The following is a 16,802-nucleotide window of genomic DNA, read 5'->3' on the forward strand; positions in this document are numbered from 1 at the left end:
TTTTTTTTTTTTTTTTTTTTTTTTTTTTTTCCGTTTCAATGGCGGTCGGGGACCTTCAGGTACAGGGCACTGGGAAGAAGAGGAAGCGCGGAATTGAGAGAAGGCTTCTTGTTGATGAAAATGTAGAGGTAATGTAACTCCGTTTCATCCTTTTATTGCGTTTAAGTTTTGGACTGTTTGGGATTGGAAATTTAAGGGTACGGTTTGCTATTCTGATTTTTTTTTGTTGTTCAGAGGATTTTTTGTTCTTTGCTATGATCAATGTTTTTTTTCCTATTTGTTTGTTTATTTTCCTATTTGTTTGTTTATTTTGGGGTTTGGAGAACTTCTGAGGTTAATGAGGATTCCTTTTTGGGTAAGATTGTCCATTTTTGCCTGTTATGAGCACGCTTTTGTGAAATAGTATCTGTGGAAAGGGAATAGAGGTCTCTCTCTAGGTTTATTATGTATGTACGTGGCGGTGGGTCGTTGCTCTAATGTTCGCGTGATTATGATCGAGCACTCATTGTTTTCGACTTTTTACATTATGAATGTCAAACACGGCAGGTGAGGAGTTTAGAAGACGGATTTCTTGGTTCTTGGCATGGTGGGACTGTTATTGCATGTAACAATGGAGTTCGTCACGTCAAGTACCATCATCTTCTTCTTAATGATGGTTCTGGTTTCCTTGTTGATGTTGTTTCGATCTCTGCCAGTTTAGATGGTGTTAGTTCCTTGATTGGGAAGTCGAATGTTCGAGGATATATAAGGCCAATACCACCTACGGTTGACTTTGGAAAGTGGCCTTTGCCTTATGGACTGTGTGTTGATGTGTATTATCAGGATGCATGGTGGGAAGGTGTTGTATTTGATCACGAAGATGGTTCTGTGGAGAGAAGGATTTTCTTTCCGGATTTGGGTGATGAGTTGTTGGTTGGAATTGAAACATTGCGTATTACCCAGGAATGGGATGAGGCTACTGGAGATTGGAAGATACGTGGGAACTGGTCGTTTCTGGAGTTAATCGATCGATGTGAAAAAGAATCTTATCTTCCTGTTTCTTTGAAGCAGATATGGTATGAAGTACGGGCGAAAGTTGGTTTCATGAAGATTGGAGAGTGGACCTCTCCTATGAATGATTTATGGAAGGAGTTGGTGATGGAGGTCATTGATGAAAATTTAGATGTTACTCTAAAGGAAATGCTTCGGCTTTTAGAAATTTCCTACAGTTTAGGAAGTGAACTAGGTAAAACTGATGTTTGTATCAACAAGAATCCATTGACCGATTTAGTTGGCTTTGATGCAACTGCAATAACAGGAGAATTTGTAAGAAATGATATGGTGATTAATGATTTCAATCAGGAAAATGCATTTGATGACCGTGGTTTGGTAATGGTAGAAGTGCACGACCACGATGGCTTGAATGCTTTACTGGATTCTGGTCCAAATTCTACTAATATTCATCTAGCTCAAGAAGAATCAAAACTGGATTATAAGTCCAAAATGAAAACTTCGAATGATTTAGGTTTTTCCTGCCATGATGAAGCGTTGTCCATGCTGCCTAAAACATCGCCATCCATAGCTTCTGATGCTGATGGACTTTTTGGTGCTGGTGCCATTAACCATCAACGACTTCCAATTGTCCTGTATCAAAATGTTAATAAACAGCTGAAATGCTCAGGACATGGAAACCCCCTCAAGTGGGAACCTCTTAATGCTACAACCCTTCCTGATGCTGCATTATACCCTGATGCTGTTTCTGAATATTCACTTTTGAATAGAGAAAAACCTACACAAGCCTTGCTCGAAAATGCAAGGAAACATCTTTTATATCTTGGCTGGAAAATTGAATGTAGGACAGATAAGCCTATTTTTAGATATACCTCCCCCAATGGCAAGTGTTTCTATTCGCTTCGCCAGGTGTGCAAGCTCTTGGAAGAAACCTCCGCTCAGATCCCTCCATCTATTTCCAAAGATGAAATGAGAAATATGCATGACTCATGTCATGTGAGACTCTCATCTAGGGTCCTTGAACAAAGAGAAAGGAGTTCAAGTCCCAACAATTGCTTTGAGACAACTCTTGATGGTTCTGATATCGTTTTAGGAAAACCTGAACTTTTGCATAGAGCCGTTGTGGACTACTATAATTTGAGTCGGTTAGGCAGAAATGGCAGAAATGGAAGGAAGAAAATGTTTGAAATGCAATCAAAGACAAGAATGCACCTATTATCTTTGGGATGGCGTTTTCTTGTCAACAATAAAGGTAAAGGAAACAGGCAAAGATGGTACTACACTTCACCTCTAGGCCGATCTTGTGCGTCACTTTCAGCAGCCTGCAAAATCTGTTTAGATGAAGAAGGCATCTACAGTAATACCAAGTTTGTTGGTAGTCCTTTGAGAAATGTATTCATAATACAGAAGGCTGAGGGCCAATTAGTTAGGAATGAATTTTACTCTCCAGCAAGTAATATGGATGTACAGGAATGCTCAAAGCCTTCAAGTCCAATCAGAACATTTTCTGGAGAGTCTCCTAGAACATCTCCATCCAAAGATCTTGTGAAGTTTAGTCATGATAAATTTCGAAGTACTAGAAAACTCAGGAGCATGGCTAATTTATTTGATTTTTCATCTAACTTACTCCAAAGCCGTCATAAATTGGATGGTAAAGCCTATGAATCAGGCATCCAAACCCTACGCAAAAAGTATGTGAGGCGGCGCATAAGGAGTCCTGGAGCAGTTAAGCAAAACTTAAGCAGAGCAAGTGCATCTGCAGGTATCAATAAATTTTCAGATGACATGGAACATAGTAGGTCAATGCGTGTGTCACGCTCAAGCAAAAGAGCGCTTGAGGTGGTCACTCCATGCGCTTCACACCACAACCCTAGAACTGTACTCTCCTGGTTGATAGACAACAATATGGTCTTGCCAAGGACAAAGGTTTATTACTGTAGAGGTAAGGATCGTCAACCAATGGCTGAAGGAAGGATATCTCGTGGTGGAATCAAATGTTGCTGCTGTCAAAAGGTATTTACTATCAATGGTTTTGGAATCCACGCTGGCAGCACTTCATCCCGGTCAGCTGCAAATATACTGTTCGAAGATGGAAAATCTTTGTTAGAATGCCAGAAACTGTGCAATAAAAAGATCAGGGACTTTCAAAGAGAAACACTTGATTGTGGGAGAGATGGTTTTTCTAAAGGTGAGAATGACTATATCTGTTCAATTTGTCAATTTGGAGGCACATTAATTTTATGTGATCAGTGTCCATCTTCATTCCACCAAAGCTGCCTTGGTTTGAAGGTAGATATTCTCTTCTTGGTTTCTTGGTTCAATATATTAGGAATTTGAGATTAGTTGACTGTTGACATTTTAGGATGTTCCAGAAGGTGATTGGTTTTGTCCATCGTGTTGCTGTGGTATTTGTGGCGAGAATGAATTTTATGAACACAACAATGTTGTTGACAACCCTTTCCTCACTTGTTGTCAGTGTGAACGTAAATGTTGGTACTTCATCCAAAAAGTCTTTCACAACATAAGAACATGCATATTGTCTTTTAATGTTTGGATAGTTTCTTTGTGCAGATCATGTTGAATGCTTAGGAATCAAGGGGACTCAAAACTTTGGAAGCTATTCTAAAACTTATTGGTTTTGTAACAAACATTGTAAAGAGGTAGTTCTCATCCCTTCTTCATTTCTTTAGAAAGTTGGACCATCGCGAGTTTACTACTCCATAGTCAACTGAGAAGTCATTGATGTTTATGATGTCACGAAAATATTTAAGGGCTGGATGGATATTGTGTTAAATCTTCTAAACATGGTCAAAATGATGGAAAGAGCCATTTGATATAAGACAACAGATTAATGAAGTGTTGGATAGCATGAGTAAATGGATAGATACTCCAATTTTCTTACTAAATGAATATTCTATTGACTTCAGTAATTAAGGTTATAGGAGGAACTAGGTTCTGAGAAGTAACAATGGATGGCTTCTTTCAACTGAATTCAGTAGGAAACTTAGATGATTTGAGTGTATGGAATTTATTGTTCTTCCTACACTTCACCTGCATAATTTGCCTCCTTAGAGAATCAGTTTCCTGAGAAAGTTAAGATATCGAGATGCTATTTAAAATACCGCTGCTGGGGAGCAATTATTTCTATGTTTTAAGTGTAAATTACGTTATGAAATCATATGTTATATTCTTAGTCGTTATTTTCTGTGTCCAGATACATTTGGGCCTCCAAAAGCTTTTAGGAAAATCGATCCAAGTTGGTGGTGACAATCTAACCTGGTCACTACTGAAGGCCACAAATTCTGATACTCATCATTTCAATCCTCTTCATCCCGAGACTGTAACAGAAAATCAGAGCAAGCTTAATGTTGCTCTCTCCGTGATGCATGAATGTTTTGAACCTGTTAGGGACCATCATACGAGAAGAGACATTGTAGAGGATGTCATTTTTAGCAGAAGGTGAGACTTACTTCTAGAAATTACATTTATTTTACCGTCGTTTTTACTTGCAACTTGAACTCAATTGGCAACCTCTTTTAGGTCTTATTTTCGTTATTATTATTTTTTTCTTGTTAAAAGATATACAAGAAAATGTAGATAGGATATCTGTGCTGGTTCTATATGATCTTTAAGTTTGAGAAGTTTAAAATTGGAATGAAAATTTTCAGGATCAAGGCAGGTGTTGGTGCTAAGAAGAGTACAGGACAATTGTGGTGTTCATGATCACAGCTATGATTACTTTGCAATGTCCTCCTGATTTTGTTGTCTATGACTTGGCAGGTCAGAGCTTAAGCGGTTGAACTTTCAAGGTTTCTATACTGTGCTCTTAGAAAGAAATGATGAATTAGTCAGTGTTGCTGCTGTAAGGTAAGCACATTTATCTCAGTCATAATGGGTAGAACCTAGAATTTAAACATTCCTTTGAGATTCCTTTCACTTTAATCTCTATTGCTCCTCTGATGTTGGGGTACTACTCTAGGGTCTATGGAGAGAGAGTGGCAGAAGTACCACTTGTTGGCACACGTTTTCATTATCGTCGTCTCGGCATGTGTCGTATTTTGATGAATGAGCTTGAAGAGGTAGTTATACGGTCTTTACACTAATATGTTTGACTTCATTTCCTTTATATTTTTGTTCTCTTTCCTTGTTTCCTTTATTTCCTTTATATTTCTTTTCCAAATGTCTAGAGGATAGATATGACTTTATTGTTGTCAAATGGCCTTATCATTACTGCCATTTTTTTTATAATTTATAGAGGCATGACATCACCAAGTTGATGTTCATGCGCTTCTTGGGCTCGGAATTTATTGTACATCTCATGTGTTCGACGTGTATTTTCAGAGGCTGAGAGAACTGGGAGTTCAGAGGCTGGTCTTGCCAGCTGTTTCTAGTGTGCTCAATGCATGGACTACGTCATTTGGATTTTCAAAGATGAATGATTCCGAGAGATTAGAGTTTCTTAATTTTACTTTCCTGGATTTCCAGGAAACTACAATGTGTCAGAAATTCTTGATCAAGGATACAGTTGTGCCTAGCTCATTAGCAGGTAATTATCACTGGCTTATTATGAGTGAAGTGTAATTAAAAAACATAATTGATCATCACATTTTGGCAGGGAAGTCTGAACTTCACGATGATGGCAACAAAAACAGCAATAGTTCTGATAATATTTGTGGATCAAGTGCAATAACCGAACTTCATCCAGCAGCACAAGCTGAGGAGAGCAGTATCTTGAGTCAAGGACAACTGGGGTATGACTTCCCATCTCAAACTAATTTTACAAAAATAATGATCGATTGATTAAATGCACTCAAAAAACCATTTGACACTTAAGGGAGTGGTTAGCTAGCCCGATTCAAAAGAGTTTTCAATGGAAGATGAAATTTAACTGCATCTACCATTAGTTATTTCAGATCTTGAGCTCTGTGATCCGTTCTTCAATTTGATCTTTTATGAGGACAATCATGGAACGTATATGTAATTTGATGTGATTGTTTGAGAATTAGTGATGTTTGATAAATAGATTGGATATCCAGAGATAAGGCATGAGTTTCTAGCATAGTTTGATAAACGCCTAGATTCCTTGAGAGAACCGCATAGTGGTGTGTTGAATTTGCTTGAGCAACATTTTCTGTTTCGAACTTGAAAGTGTTTCACACTAGTTTCTTCAAATCTGCTTTTACTCTGATCCTACTTCACATGTTTTTTACAGAATATCTGCAGGTAACAACAGTGATAGAAGCCCCAATTCGGAGGTTAATAAGGAAATTTCATCATTCTACCTTAACCAATCCCACCCTCTCCCCTCTTATCTCATATTTATTTGTTGGAGAAACATGTTGATTGACTGTTCTTTCTGTTCTTAGGGGATGTTGAAGAATCATCTTCAAATCAATACAAGCCACATTGAGAAATTTCCCACATGCTTGGCTGGAGGCTACAAACATTGTGAAGGTCTCCAAGAGAGTACTCATGATTATTTGAAGTACTACAGGCGGAGAAGCAAGTTGATCAGTTGTTGATTAGACGGTGCTCTGAACGACACGACGGTGATTAGAAACGTGCATAACCCGTTTTCTAGAATTAATTAACAACTTGGAATTTTGGCAGGAGTGGTTTAGTGTTTAGTTTCTGTTCTCTTGTACAGAATCAGGCTTAGGAAAGCTTGTTTGAATGGTTAGTTTTCTACGATTGGGTGTTTGTAAATATTGATGCATGCCTGGTCTCTGCTTTATCAGATTGAACTTAATAATAGGTTGGGGCTGATATATAAAATGGTGTAAGCCATGTGGAGAAACAGATATTTTGAAGGGAAAACCATGAATCAAATTTTGTTTGTATCTCATCTGTATGAACGAGTTGAAGCGACCCAAAAATTTGGTCTCCATGAACAAGTTCTCTTGTAGGGTTCATTAGAATGCATCCTAAACATGTGTTCCCATGCTTAATCTCTCTCTTTACAATCCAACAAGTTTGATTAAGATTATTATTTGTTAGTTCCTCAAATTAATATAACAAAAATAATAAAACCGCATTATAATTATGTTCAATCAAAGTACGTTCAGATGTTTTTAAATTTTCATACCCCAAACTAGCTATTAGATACCACGTGTTAATTAGTTATCTATCTGGTACCTATCTATTAGGTTAAATGGCAACTAGTTATCGTAAAGAAATATAATAACTATTAGCTTAAGCCAAAATAGAAATGAACTAGAACTTAGAACTTGAGCTTGCTTGATTCTAATTTGCAATTTTGGTAATCACATCATATAATTAAAATGTACATCCATACAAGTTCTTAAAAAGAAAGGACATTACATAAATCCGAAGAGTCTAGCACAAATACAATATTGATAGAAAGTTTCCTTAGAAGGTCCCTTAGTAACAACACCCTCACACTACGTCGCTCCCGTGTTATTTTATACATTTAAGGTATGTAATTTGGAGGACATGGTTTAGCATCATCAAGCTGGGGGAGCCTACTTTATTACTATTCTAGCTAAGGATTTCTACTCCTGGTGCACTGACCTCCATTCTTGGAATTGTATTCACTATCGGCGGCGGGACAACGCTTTTGACGCCTGTTGCCTCATCTCCGTAAGCCGAAACATGAACTCCAAGTGCAGCTCTACCTGAAGGATCAAGATTTTTAGACCAAGCAGCGTCCCACTCAACAGCCTTTGCTGTGCTGCAAGCGATGCTTGGTCCTCCCGGGATGGTCAGCTGAGCCGCGTTCTGCAAAAAGCCATACAAAGTGCAAAGGTTAATGAAATTCACTCACATGGGTACCACTGTCGTTGATGGAAGTAAATTACCTGTGGAAAGAACCTCTCAAATATGGTTCTGTAGTAGTACGCTTCTTTTGATGTTGGAGTGTTTTGGGGGAAAATGTGTCCGGCGTTCAGCATCATCCTATCGGTCACCTGAAAAGTGTGTATTGAGCTTTTATCTTATCATCAAACATATGAACATTATATCTAAACGATTAAGGCTTGTTTGAAATGGCATTCTAAGTACTTCAAATAGGGAAAAGAAGGGAGGGGGTTAGCTGATTACATGTTGAGCAGCATGGGCTTTAAGGCCATCGATCCAACTATATCCAACACCATCACTAAACTGTTCCTTCTGCCTGTACAGAACATTCTGCAGGCAGGAAAAAAAGGGTTACATTCTTATTCAAGTTATGGGATGGGATTTTCTTTCAAAGTTGGGGTAAGATTCCCAAGGCAGACCTTAGGGAGATAAGGCTGCTGTTCATCATCGAAAGCTCTCCTGAGAACCCATTTTTCAATTCGACCTTGTTCACGTTTAATCTGAAATAGATTAAAAGATTAGATGAGAAACGAAAGTGCTATAAAGCTAAGAAAGATTTAATTTCCCTACCATTTTCCATTCTGGATCAATGGCCATTGCAGTATCGATAAATTCTTTGTCTAGAAATGGAACTCGAACTTCCAAACCCCACGCTGAAGTTGCTTTGTTTGCTCTTAAGCAATCATATAAATGAAGTGCCTTTATCTGTAAGCAAGAACAAAAGCTCTCTGTAATAATGCAATTCTCCTCAACCCCTTAAAAAAAAAAACATCCAGCGGTGCCCTTCATAAAATTATATACCTTGCGACAACTTTCACGGTGGAACTCTTCCTTATTGGGAGCCTTGTGGAAGTACAGATATCCGCCAAAGATCTCATCAGCGCCTTCACCAGAAATTACCATCTTTACTCCTAGAGCCTTAATCTTTCGTGCCATAAGAAACATAGGTGTGCTTGCCCTGATTGTAGTAACATCATATGTTTCTATATGGTAGATAACATCTTCAATGGCATCAATCCCATCCTATTATAAAAGAAGATAAAGATGGTAATACAAGAACAAGAAAAGGGGGGAAATATGTTTGCTTGTAAAGTTCTAGATATGTCTTGTACTTGAACTGTGAAATGGAACTCGTGGTGGACAGTTCCCAAAAAGTCTGCAACTTCTCTAGCAGCCTTCAGATCTGGTGAACCCTGGAGAGCAGAGGATGAATTTTATTCTCTAAAAGAAACGGCTCCCATTATGTATATAATCCATAAGTGTTTCGAGGAATAGAAACCTACCTCAAGACCAACACAGAAGGAATGGAGTTGTGTACCCCAGTGCTTGGCAGCTCTTGTGCCAGCCAAGTGACGAGCTGTGATAGAGGCAACCAATGATGAATCTAAGCCACCAGATAGCAGAACTCCAAAAGGGACATCGGTCATTAGCCTTTTAATTACAGCCTGCATAAGTTAACACGCACGCTCATTATCCTAATAGAATTTCAGAATGTGTTAAACTTAATAAAATATCTTCAAATCTATCCCATTAGTTCATACATTTTCCAATGAGCGTCTCAGAACAAGTGGATCATATGGAGTCGATGGAATAGCCTCAGAGAACCAGGTTGGATTGTACCATCTTTTGAATCCACCTTCCTTGCTAGAGTAGAAGTGACCCGGTGGAAAAGTCTCAAAATGTTCACAATCATCATTCAGACCTTTGAGCTCCGAAGATATCCAAACGGAGCCTGGCCATAATTAAGAGTATTTAAAGAACATGTCAGTGGATGGTTAGATCAAAACACAGGGAAGAGCCAACGGGATTAAGAATGATTTCAGTTACCATCAAGTCCCCAGCCAATGTAAAGGGAAGTAATCCCAATCGCATCTCGAGCAACAATGAAGCTGTTGTCACGAGTGTCCAACAGCACGAAAGAAAACATTCCATCAAGCATGTCCACAAAATTCTCTCCATATTCTTCATACTACACAGACACCAACGAAAAATATCATAATCCCATCCTCCTTTGCCCATGAACCACAACAAATGGCTAACTCATGGGAAATCAGATTATTCAAGAAAAAAAATAATTCCCATAATCATATCTGTTAATACCAAATGTGCGATAACATCACAGTCACTGCCGGTTCGAAATTTGTGGTTGCTCAATTTCTTCCTCAGCTCCTCATGGTTATATATCTCTCCGTTGACCTTATGTTAGGCAAAAACTTTTGCTCATCAGCACGATAAGAGAGGGCGTGTACTCATGCAGGAACCAAGAGCTCAACAAAAAAGGTAAGGGAGTGTACCGTGACGACAATGGACTTATCTTCATTAAAGAGAGGTTGATCACCGGAAGCAGGATCGATAATGGCTAAACGTTGATGAGTTAAATAAAAATCAGTGTGCTGGTAAAGCCCACTCCAATCTGGGCCACGGTGCTTCAATCTGTCAAACCAACAAGTGATTAATGTCAATTCCATCGCAATTTAATTGATTAACTAGGCTGATTACTAAACTTTTCGTTTTCTTTTCCCTTTTTAGTTTTCAAATTATCCGACGGCGTCGTTGCAGAGATCATCATATCTAATTCTCATCTTTCTAAAAGCTAAAAGTTAAAACATCAGAATCAGAAGCAGGACAAAATTATTCAACGAGTTAGACTTTTTTTTCTTCCCCGGAAATCACTGAATGACAAGCAATGCCAAATCGCACTTGAAATCACAACGAAATATCAGCAGAGTTCGTTTCGCTTGCTATTTAACAAACACTAGATGATTTCAAACACGGTTCATTCTTTTTCGGAAAAAAAAAATTATTACATTCTTCAAACAAACAGGCGCGTAAAAAGAACAACGGATATATCAAACTCTAAACACAACAAGAATGTACAAAAAAGAGCCTCGATATCTGAAAAAAATAACCTAAAAACCGACCATAGACAACGAGAAATGGACTTCAAGCACATAAATTAAAACCTCTTCGTTGTTCTTCATCTCACAAAGTTGAAAAAGTTCCATGAAACTCAAATGCACATATAGTTAGTCATAAGGCAACAACAGGTATACAGATTAAGAACAAAAACGAGAGGAAAAATGCAGAGGAGATTAAGAACTTGCCGTCGAGAGAGTTCAAGAACACGAACACGTTTGGCCTGAGAATCATCGGAGCAACCAAGAACGGCAAGAATTCCACACATACTGACTGAAAGAAAATTTCAAAGAAGAAGAAGAAGAAGAAGAAAGAAAAATCCGTTCAGAAAACGGAAAACAAAATAGGAGTGAGAGAGATTAACACATAGAACGGTTGGAAAATGTTCAGAAACTCCGCTGCTTAAGCCACGCATTTATAATGCCAGGATTATGTTAATGATGGCGTCATTTTCGTCTATTATCCAGTCCCTATCCTACGTAGCTCCGGGACCACAGCCGTGATACTCTGCTCTGCTGCCACGCGTCGGCATATGTTTCGTCCGTGGAGGTCATTTTTATTGACCCTCGAACCTCCAATTTTCTCGTTTTACCTTTGGGTTACAAACGTCAAACGCTTTGTATAATAAAATATTTTTTAGTAAATTTCTGAATTTATTTTTTAATTTTGTTTCTTTTTTAGTGTATTTAATGAGCTACAAATAATTAATTTTAATTTTAACTATCATTCCACTTTAATATATTCTTAATAATTCTCTACAAATTTTATTATTAATTTTTTTAAAAAATATATTTAATTTCATAATGGTGGATGAAAATACCACATCTGCTGATTTAGGGAGTAATCTGTATTGGTATGAGGTCTTTTGGGGAAGCACAAAGCAAAGCCATAAAAACTTGTGCTCAAAATAGATAACATAATACCATTGTGGAGAGTCATGTTCGTCTAACACAAACAACATTTCCAAATAATTTTTAACTATATGGATGGTAATTCTTCAAAATTTGAGTTGCAACATTTAATTAAATATTTTAAAAAATAAGTAAATAGATATTATATAAACTAATATTTTACTCTTTATTAAAAAAAAATTGAATAAATGATGTGAACAAGTTGAGGAGTTGTTTAAGTTGAAAATTTTAGGGTTTAAAAAAATGTATTTAATTTCTAATAAATAGTAAAAAATATTGTTTTTTTTATGGATTCAAGGAAATTTAAATTATTTTAAAATTACTTATTATTGGTCCAAATGATTTTTTTTTAAAATTAATGAATAAAAAATGATTCAAAGAAAAATTTTAAAAACCTTTTTTAAATTAACATTTAGGTAACTTATCAAAATATGAATTTAAACTGAATAAAGCTATCATTAACAGAATATTAAAAAGAAATTGAAAACGATATACAATATATTAGTATTTAAACTACCCTTAATTTTTTAAGCTTAAATTTAATTATTATAATCTTCAAATAATTATCCGACCGAGTTTAAATTATTAAAATAATGGCCAATCATTTTTAATGTTTATGTTAATGTCTAACGGCACTCGGTCGGATTAAAAAATTAAGAAAAAAAGAAAAAAAAAAAGGTGTTCGGTCATAAAAGTATTTCCACCACTTTCAACTGTCCACGTGTTGCGTTTCCTGAATTCACGTGGCTGACATATCCGTATAATTTTGGCTCTATTTGACTTTTTACGAATCTTTATCCACAAATGTCCCTTCAAATAATATATATATATATATATTTTTATATATAAAAAAAGCATGTAAAATGCGCACATTAAGTTAGAATTACATTTATTTTATAAAGAAAATCAAGTCAATTTCTTTTTTATAAGGGTAATTAGGTAATTGCATATGTAATGTTTTTTTTATTTTTATATTTGAGTTGGATAATTCTACGCCACATGAATGGATATTTTTATTGTATTGTAAAAAATTAATAAAAATATATTGAATAGAGGAAGTTATTTGTTTTCTACGATAAATTTTACAATAAAAAATTTAAATATTTTGTAAATGTAATGTATAAAATGCTATTAGTTAGGCTTTCGATTAGACCCTTATATAACATAAAGACAAACGAAACCAACCGAAAATGAAATAGGCTGAAGCACAAAGGAAACTAGGTCACAAGACCGAAGGGAAAGGGCATGCACCCAACATGCCCCCAACATGCCCCCAGTTCGGGTGATCTTGATTCACCTTTATCTGAACTTTTTTTCAAACTCGAAGAATGTAAGATATTCATAATTTAGAAACTATTACTACATTAGTTTTCTCCTAGACTAATTTAAGCATCTGAGTCGGCATGGCAAGACCACACTAGTGTACAAGTCTCTCTTTTCGCAGATCACGTTCTTGACAATAACAATTAGATAAGGATCGTCACACCCAAACAATACGTGAAGGGTACACCTCCTCGACCTCCTACTCAACAAGCCGATCAGAGGAAGAGATCACGAAGCTGAAGAGAAGAATAAACATAATAGACCAATACTTGGTTTAGATCCTTAAAATGTTGGACAATCAAGCTCATCTATTGAAGATTAAGGAAGAACTGGTTCGAGACTCCAGAAAGGAAAAGGCTTGGAGGGTATGAGAAACAAAAACTCGTACTAAAAAAAACCAAAACAAAACCCAATCCTTCGAGAAAATCATACGAGAAAATGTTCAAAAGAAAAAAAAAAGCGTGGCCAAGAGGATTCACAAAGTCAAATTTTTTTGGGTCAATAGTACCAAACAATTCAAGTTAGGCCGACCAGATAATGACAATATGATAACAATATCTTGAAAAGACAAAACATATGGATCAAATTTATGAAGTCTGATTAAGGATAAAGTCGAAGCGATAAGCTACATCGATGCTGATGTATGAAGCCTCCGTAGAAAGTCGATCCATTCGAAGTTCAAAGAGATCTCGGGAACATCTTAGAAAACTTCAAAAGAAGATTTCTTAAGCTTCACGATGTTGAAAGAAGCTCTGAATTGAAACAGTAGATCCTCCCGAGGTTCACCGAAAGTTCAAAGTTTCAACCATCAAGCTTTATGATAAGAAGACAAATTCAGTGGAGCACTTAGACACATACAAATTATGAATGGATCTCCACAGAGTTTATACTCCAATTCGATATAAAGTGTTCTCTTCTGTATAGATACATTCAACCAAAGAATCATTTAGAAAGTTAAAAAGAATGTGAACGGGTTCTTTCAAAGAATTAGAATCTTAAAAAATATTAAGAGTTTCGATAGTTCTGATAGAGTTTCGTGGTCACTACAGACCACCACTGTCGCCGCATTTACCATCGTCAAAACTACCGTTTGAAAAACAGTTAATTTTCACAAGACTTGTTATTTTAGTTCAACCTCGAGTTTGGATGCGACGTACCACTAACATTTACCCCTAAATTTCGATATAGTATCGAACACCGAAGTGGGAAGTTTGACATGACACCAGTGAGCTTAAAGGTTGTTGGGAAAGTTGGAATATAGACGGTATATTCCCACGAGAGAACGGTGAGTAGTAAGGTTGATAAATTTTGGAATTTGTGCCTTGATGGTTTAAATCAATCCGTAAATATTCTAGCGTAGGTTCAATCTAGTTAAGAGTTGGACTAACCTATGTAGTATCGGTTAAGATAAGTAAGAGACATTTCTATTGAAACTAAACTATTTTGTTTCGGGACAGCCAGCCCACGTCCACATGGGTAATAATTGGTGTCAAAATTGTGGCCTCACAATGAATTGCCAGTACGAGAAGTCGCAATTAAGACAGGTACCCCATGAATACCACCAACCGGCATAGCCTCCAATAATGATGGGTTAAAAGAGGAGACATGTTTGGTTTTTTGTTTTTTGTTTTTTTCTCAAGAACAAGGCCACCAATTTAATCCATGTTTTTTTTTAATTCATATTGGTAGGTTTTTAAAGGTGAATTATGGAGTAATAAATAAATAAAATAAATATGAATTGTTCTCGTCAAGTTTTCAACTTTGTTATCCGCCTTGAAAAATACATGACACCGAGGGACCCTAGTTGGGTTATGACCACTGAGTGAGATGAACGGTTCTCTTCTAAAATAACCAAGGGTAATAGTGGAAAATCATCATATGTTCTTGGAGTGATGTAATTCATACCCGTTTAGATATCGGTGTTTAGGCTTTACGTTCTCGAGAATATGATGATACATTGTACATCATACTTTTATGGGAGTGATGAGATTCAAACATATATTTTATTGGTGAAAAGTACTAGTTAAGCTATGTTCGAATTGGTATATAATTGTATATATAATTAATATTAAAAAAAATGTAAACTTTAAGTTAAGAGTGGTCCTTGAAAACTATGTAGATGGTGAAGTATTTGGACGTGGTGGAAAAATGATATGTATCGTATCTTTTTAAATGAGTACAAGTCAAATACTTTACTTTTAAAGGGGAAAAATTCAATTTGTTCTCCTCACGAGCAACTAAAAGTCACAGATCTAAGAATCCATATTGGTTGAAGACGGAAATGAAACATTTCTTATCAAATGTGAAAAAAAATTTATAGCACACGCGTTTTAAAATCGTGAGGTTGACAATAATATGTAATGAGCTAAAACAAACTATATCTGCTAGCGGTGAGTTTGAGCTATTACTAATGGTATTAGAGTCAGTCACCGAGTGGTGTGCCAACGAAGACTCTGGCCCCCAAGGAGATGGATTGTGAGATCCCACATTGGTTGGAAAGCTTGCTCGGCCCTTAAGGGAGTAAACTGTGAGTGTAACGGCCCAAATCCACCGCTAGCAGATATTGTCCTCTTTAGGCTTTTTCTCAAAGCTTTAAAACGTGTTTGTTAGGGGAAGGTTTCCACACCCTTATAAATGGTGGTTTGTTCTTCTCCCCAACGAATGTGGGACATCACAGTGAGATCTCACATCGATTGAAGAGAGGAATGAAAACATGGTGTAGAAACTTATATGGCATACGTAACGTGCCAAAGCAGACAATATCTCCTAGCGGTGGTTTGACTAATTCAAGTAAATAATAATTTTAATTGTGAGATCTCATCCCGATTGGAGAGGGGAATGAAACATGTGCGTAAACTTATACTGCATACGTACCAGGCTAAAGCACATAATATCTGCTCTGACCGTAATTTGACTAATTCAAATAAATAAGAATTTGAATTGTAAAATTCCAGTTGTATTGCATACGTAACCAAAAGAGCGAATAATATCTACTAGCTGTGGTAACTCATTCAAGTAAAAAAAAATTTTATGGTCTCTTTTTGTTAATTACTTTTTTTTAAAAGGTAGTTACCGACCAAAAATGTTAGTAAAAAAAAAAACTTTAATGGCTATTGGAGAGAGGTTACGTAGAGACAAAGCCTAAGATGTTCGAACCAATAGCATGCAAGTTATAATTAAGGTGGTTCAGAAAACAGACAAGACGCAGCCCAGTGGAAGTTATGACCACCCATTTACATTATCACCACCTTCGATTAAAATTGGATATTTTAAATTGCACCAATTATTTATAAAATGTCTAATAAATCATCCGACTTTAAATATTGTGTCGGGTAGATTTAAAAAGGTTTAAATTAATTAATTTAATAGATATAACTTTGAATTTTATTCACGAAAAAGTGGAGTAGCTAACACAATTTGTAATAATCCAAGCCTACTGCAGTCTGTTATACATATTTGTCAGCCTCACAGTTTTAAAACGTGTCTATTAGAAAGAAGTTTTCACACACAACTCTTGCGAGAGATGTTTCATTCCTCTCCCAAACTGAAGTGGGATCTCACAATCCTCACAGTTTTAAAACGTGTCTATTAAAAAAGAGGTTTTCACACACTCTAGTGAGGGATGTCTCATTCCTCTCTCAAACCGAAGTGGGATCTCACAATCCACCCCTTTTGAGGGCTTGTTGACATACCATCCGGTGTCTGGCTATGATACTATGAGACTATTTGCTAAAACCACCAACACCTACACTGTCACAATCGCACCCTTGATGGCAGCGGACTTGCGATTGTGCGGCACTCATTTTCCAATAACAAGTGAGTTAAGGCAATTAGTTATTGCATCGC

At 36.5% G+C, this 16,802-nt stretch overlaps 2 protein-coding genes across 4 annotated transcripts in view; one reads left to right on the plus strand and one right to left on the minus strand.

The window, feature by feature from the left end:
- The window catches only part of LOC111451473, a 7,725-nt gene extending 895 nt beyond the window's left edge, over nt 1–6,830 (plus strand). Inside the window, exons 2-12 of one of the 3 annotated variants that reach the window (XM_023091910.1) lie at nt 17–128; nt 547–3,279; nt 3,363–3,479; nt 3,549–3,650; nt 4,205–4,449; nt 4,771–4,857; nt 4,970–5,069; nt 5,332–5,536; nt 5,606–5,741; nt 6,203–6,245; nt 6,357–6,830. In XM_023091910.1, the coding sequence (XP_022947678.1) occupies nt 39–128; nt 547–3,279; nt 3,363–3,479; nt 3,549–3,650; nt 4,205–4,449; nt 4,771–4,857; nt 4,970–5,069; nt 5,332–5,536; nt 5,606–5,741; nt 6,203–6,245; nt 6,357–6,512 (4,014 nt within the window). In that variant the 5' untranslated portion in view covers nt 17–38 and the 3' untranslated portion in view covers nt 6,513–6,830. Of the gene's footprint in view, nt 1–16; nt 129–546; nt 3,280–3,352; nt 3,480–3,548; nt 3,651–4,204; nt 4,450–4,770; nt 4,858–4,969; nt 5,070–5,331; nt 5,537–5,605; nt 5,742–6,202; nt 6,246–6,356 lie in introns of all 3 variants that reach the window. The other 2 variants (XM_023091911.1, XM_023091912.1) reach the window with 2 other exon arrangements.
- Nucleotides 6,831–7,227: 397 nt separating this feature from the next.
- LOC111451773 (asparagine synthetase [glutamine-hydrolyzing] 1-like) lies at nt 7,228–11,117 on the minus strand. The gene is made up of 13 exons (XM_023092316.1): nt 10,911–11,117; nt 10,101–10,239; nt 9,907–10,002; nt 9,634–9,775; nt 9,348–9,538; nt 9,090–9,251; nt 8,919–8,999; nt 8,608–8,829; nt 8,377–8,511; nt 8,226–8,306; nt 8,050–8,136; nt 7,809–7,916; nt 7,228–7,728 (listed from the first exon to the last, which is right to left on the minus strand). Exons 1-13 carry the CDS (start codon nt 10,988–10,990, stop codon nt 7,489–7,491), a joined length of 1,764 nt encoding a protein of 587 aa, XP_022948084.1. The 5' UTR covers nt 10,991–11,117; the 3' UTR covers nt 7,228–7,488.
- Nucleotides 11,118–16,802: the final 5,685 nt, after the last annotated feature.

The sequence above is a fragment of the Cucurbita moschata genome, unplaced genomic scaffold (assembly GCF_002738365.1).
Source record: "Cucurbita moschata cultivar Rifu unplaced genomic scaffold, Cmos_1.0 Cmo_Scf00013, whole genome shotgun sequence".
Taxonomy (NCBI): Eukaryota; Viridiplantae; Streptophyta; class Magnoliopsida; order Cucurbitales; family Cucurbitaceae; genus Cucurbita; species Cucurbita moschata.

Bases quoted from the DNA above. Each gene is read 5' to 3' on its own strand.
- LOC111451773 (XM_023092316.1), bottom strand. From the start codon at position 10,990: ATGTGTGGAATTCTTGCCGTTCTTGGTTGCTCCGATGATTCTCAGGCC. The intron at 9,539-9,633 runs GTAACTGAAATC...AATTATGGCCAG, and splicing joins CATTGGCTGGGGACTTGATG to GCTCCGTTTGGATATCTTCG. The intron at 8,137-8,225 runs GTCTGCCTTGGG...TCCTGCCTGCAG, and splicing joins AGCAGCCTTATCTCCCTAAG to AATGTTCTGTACAGGCAGAA.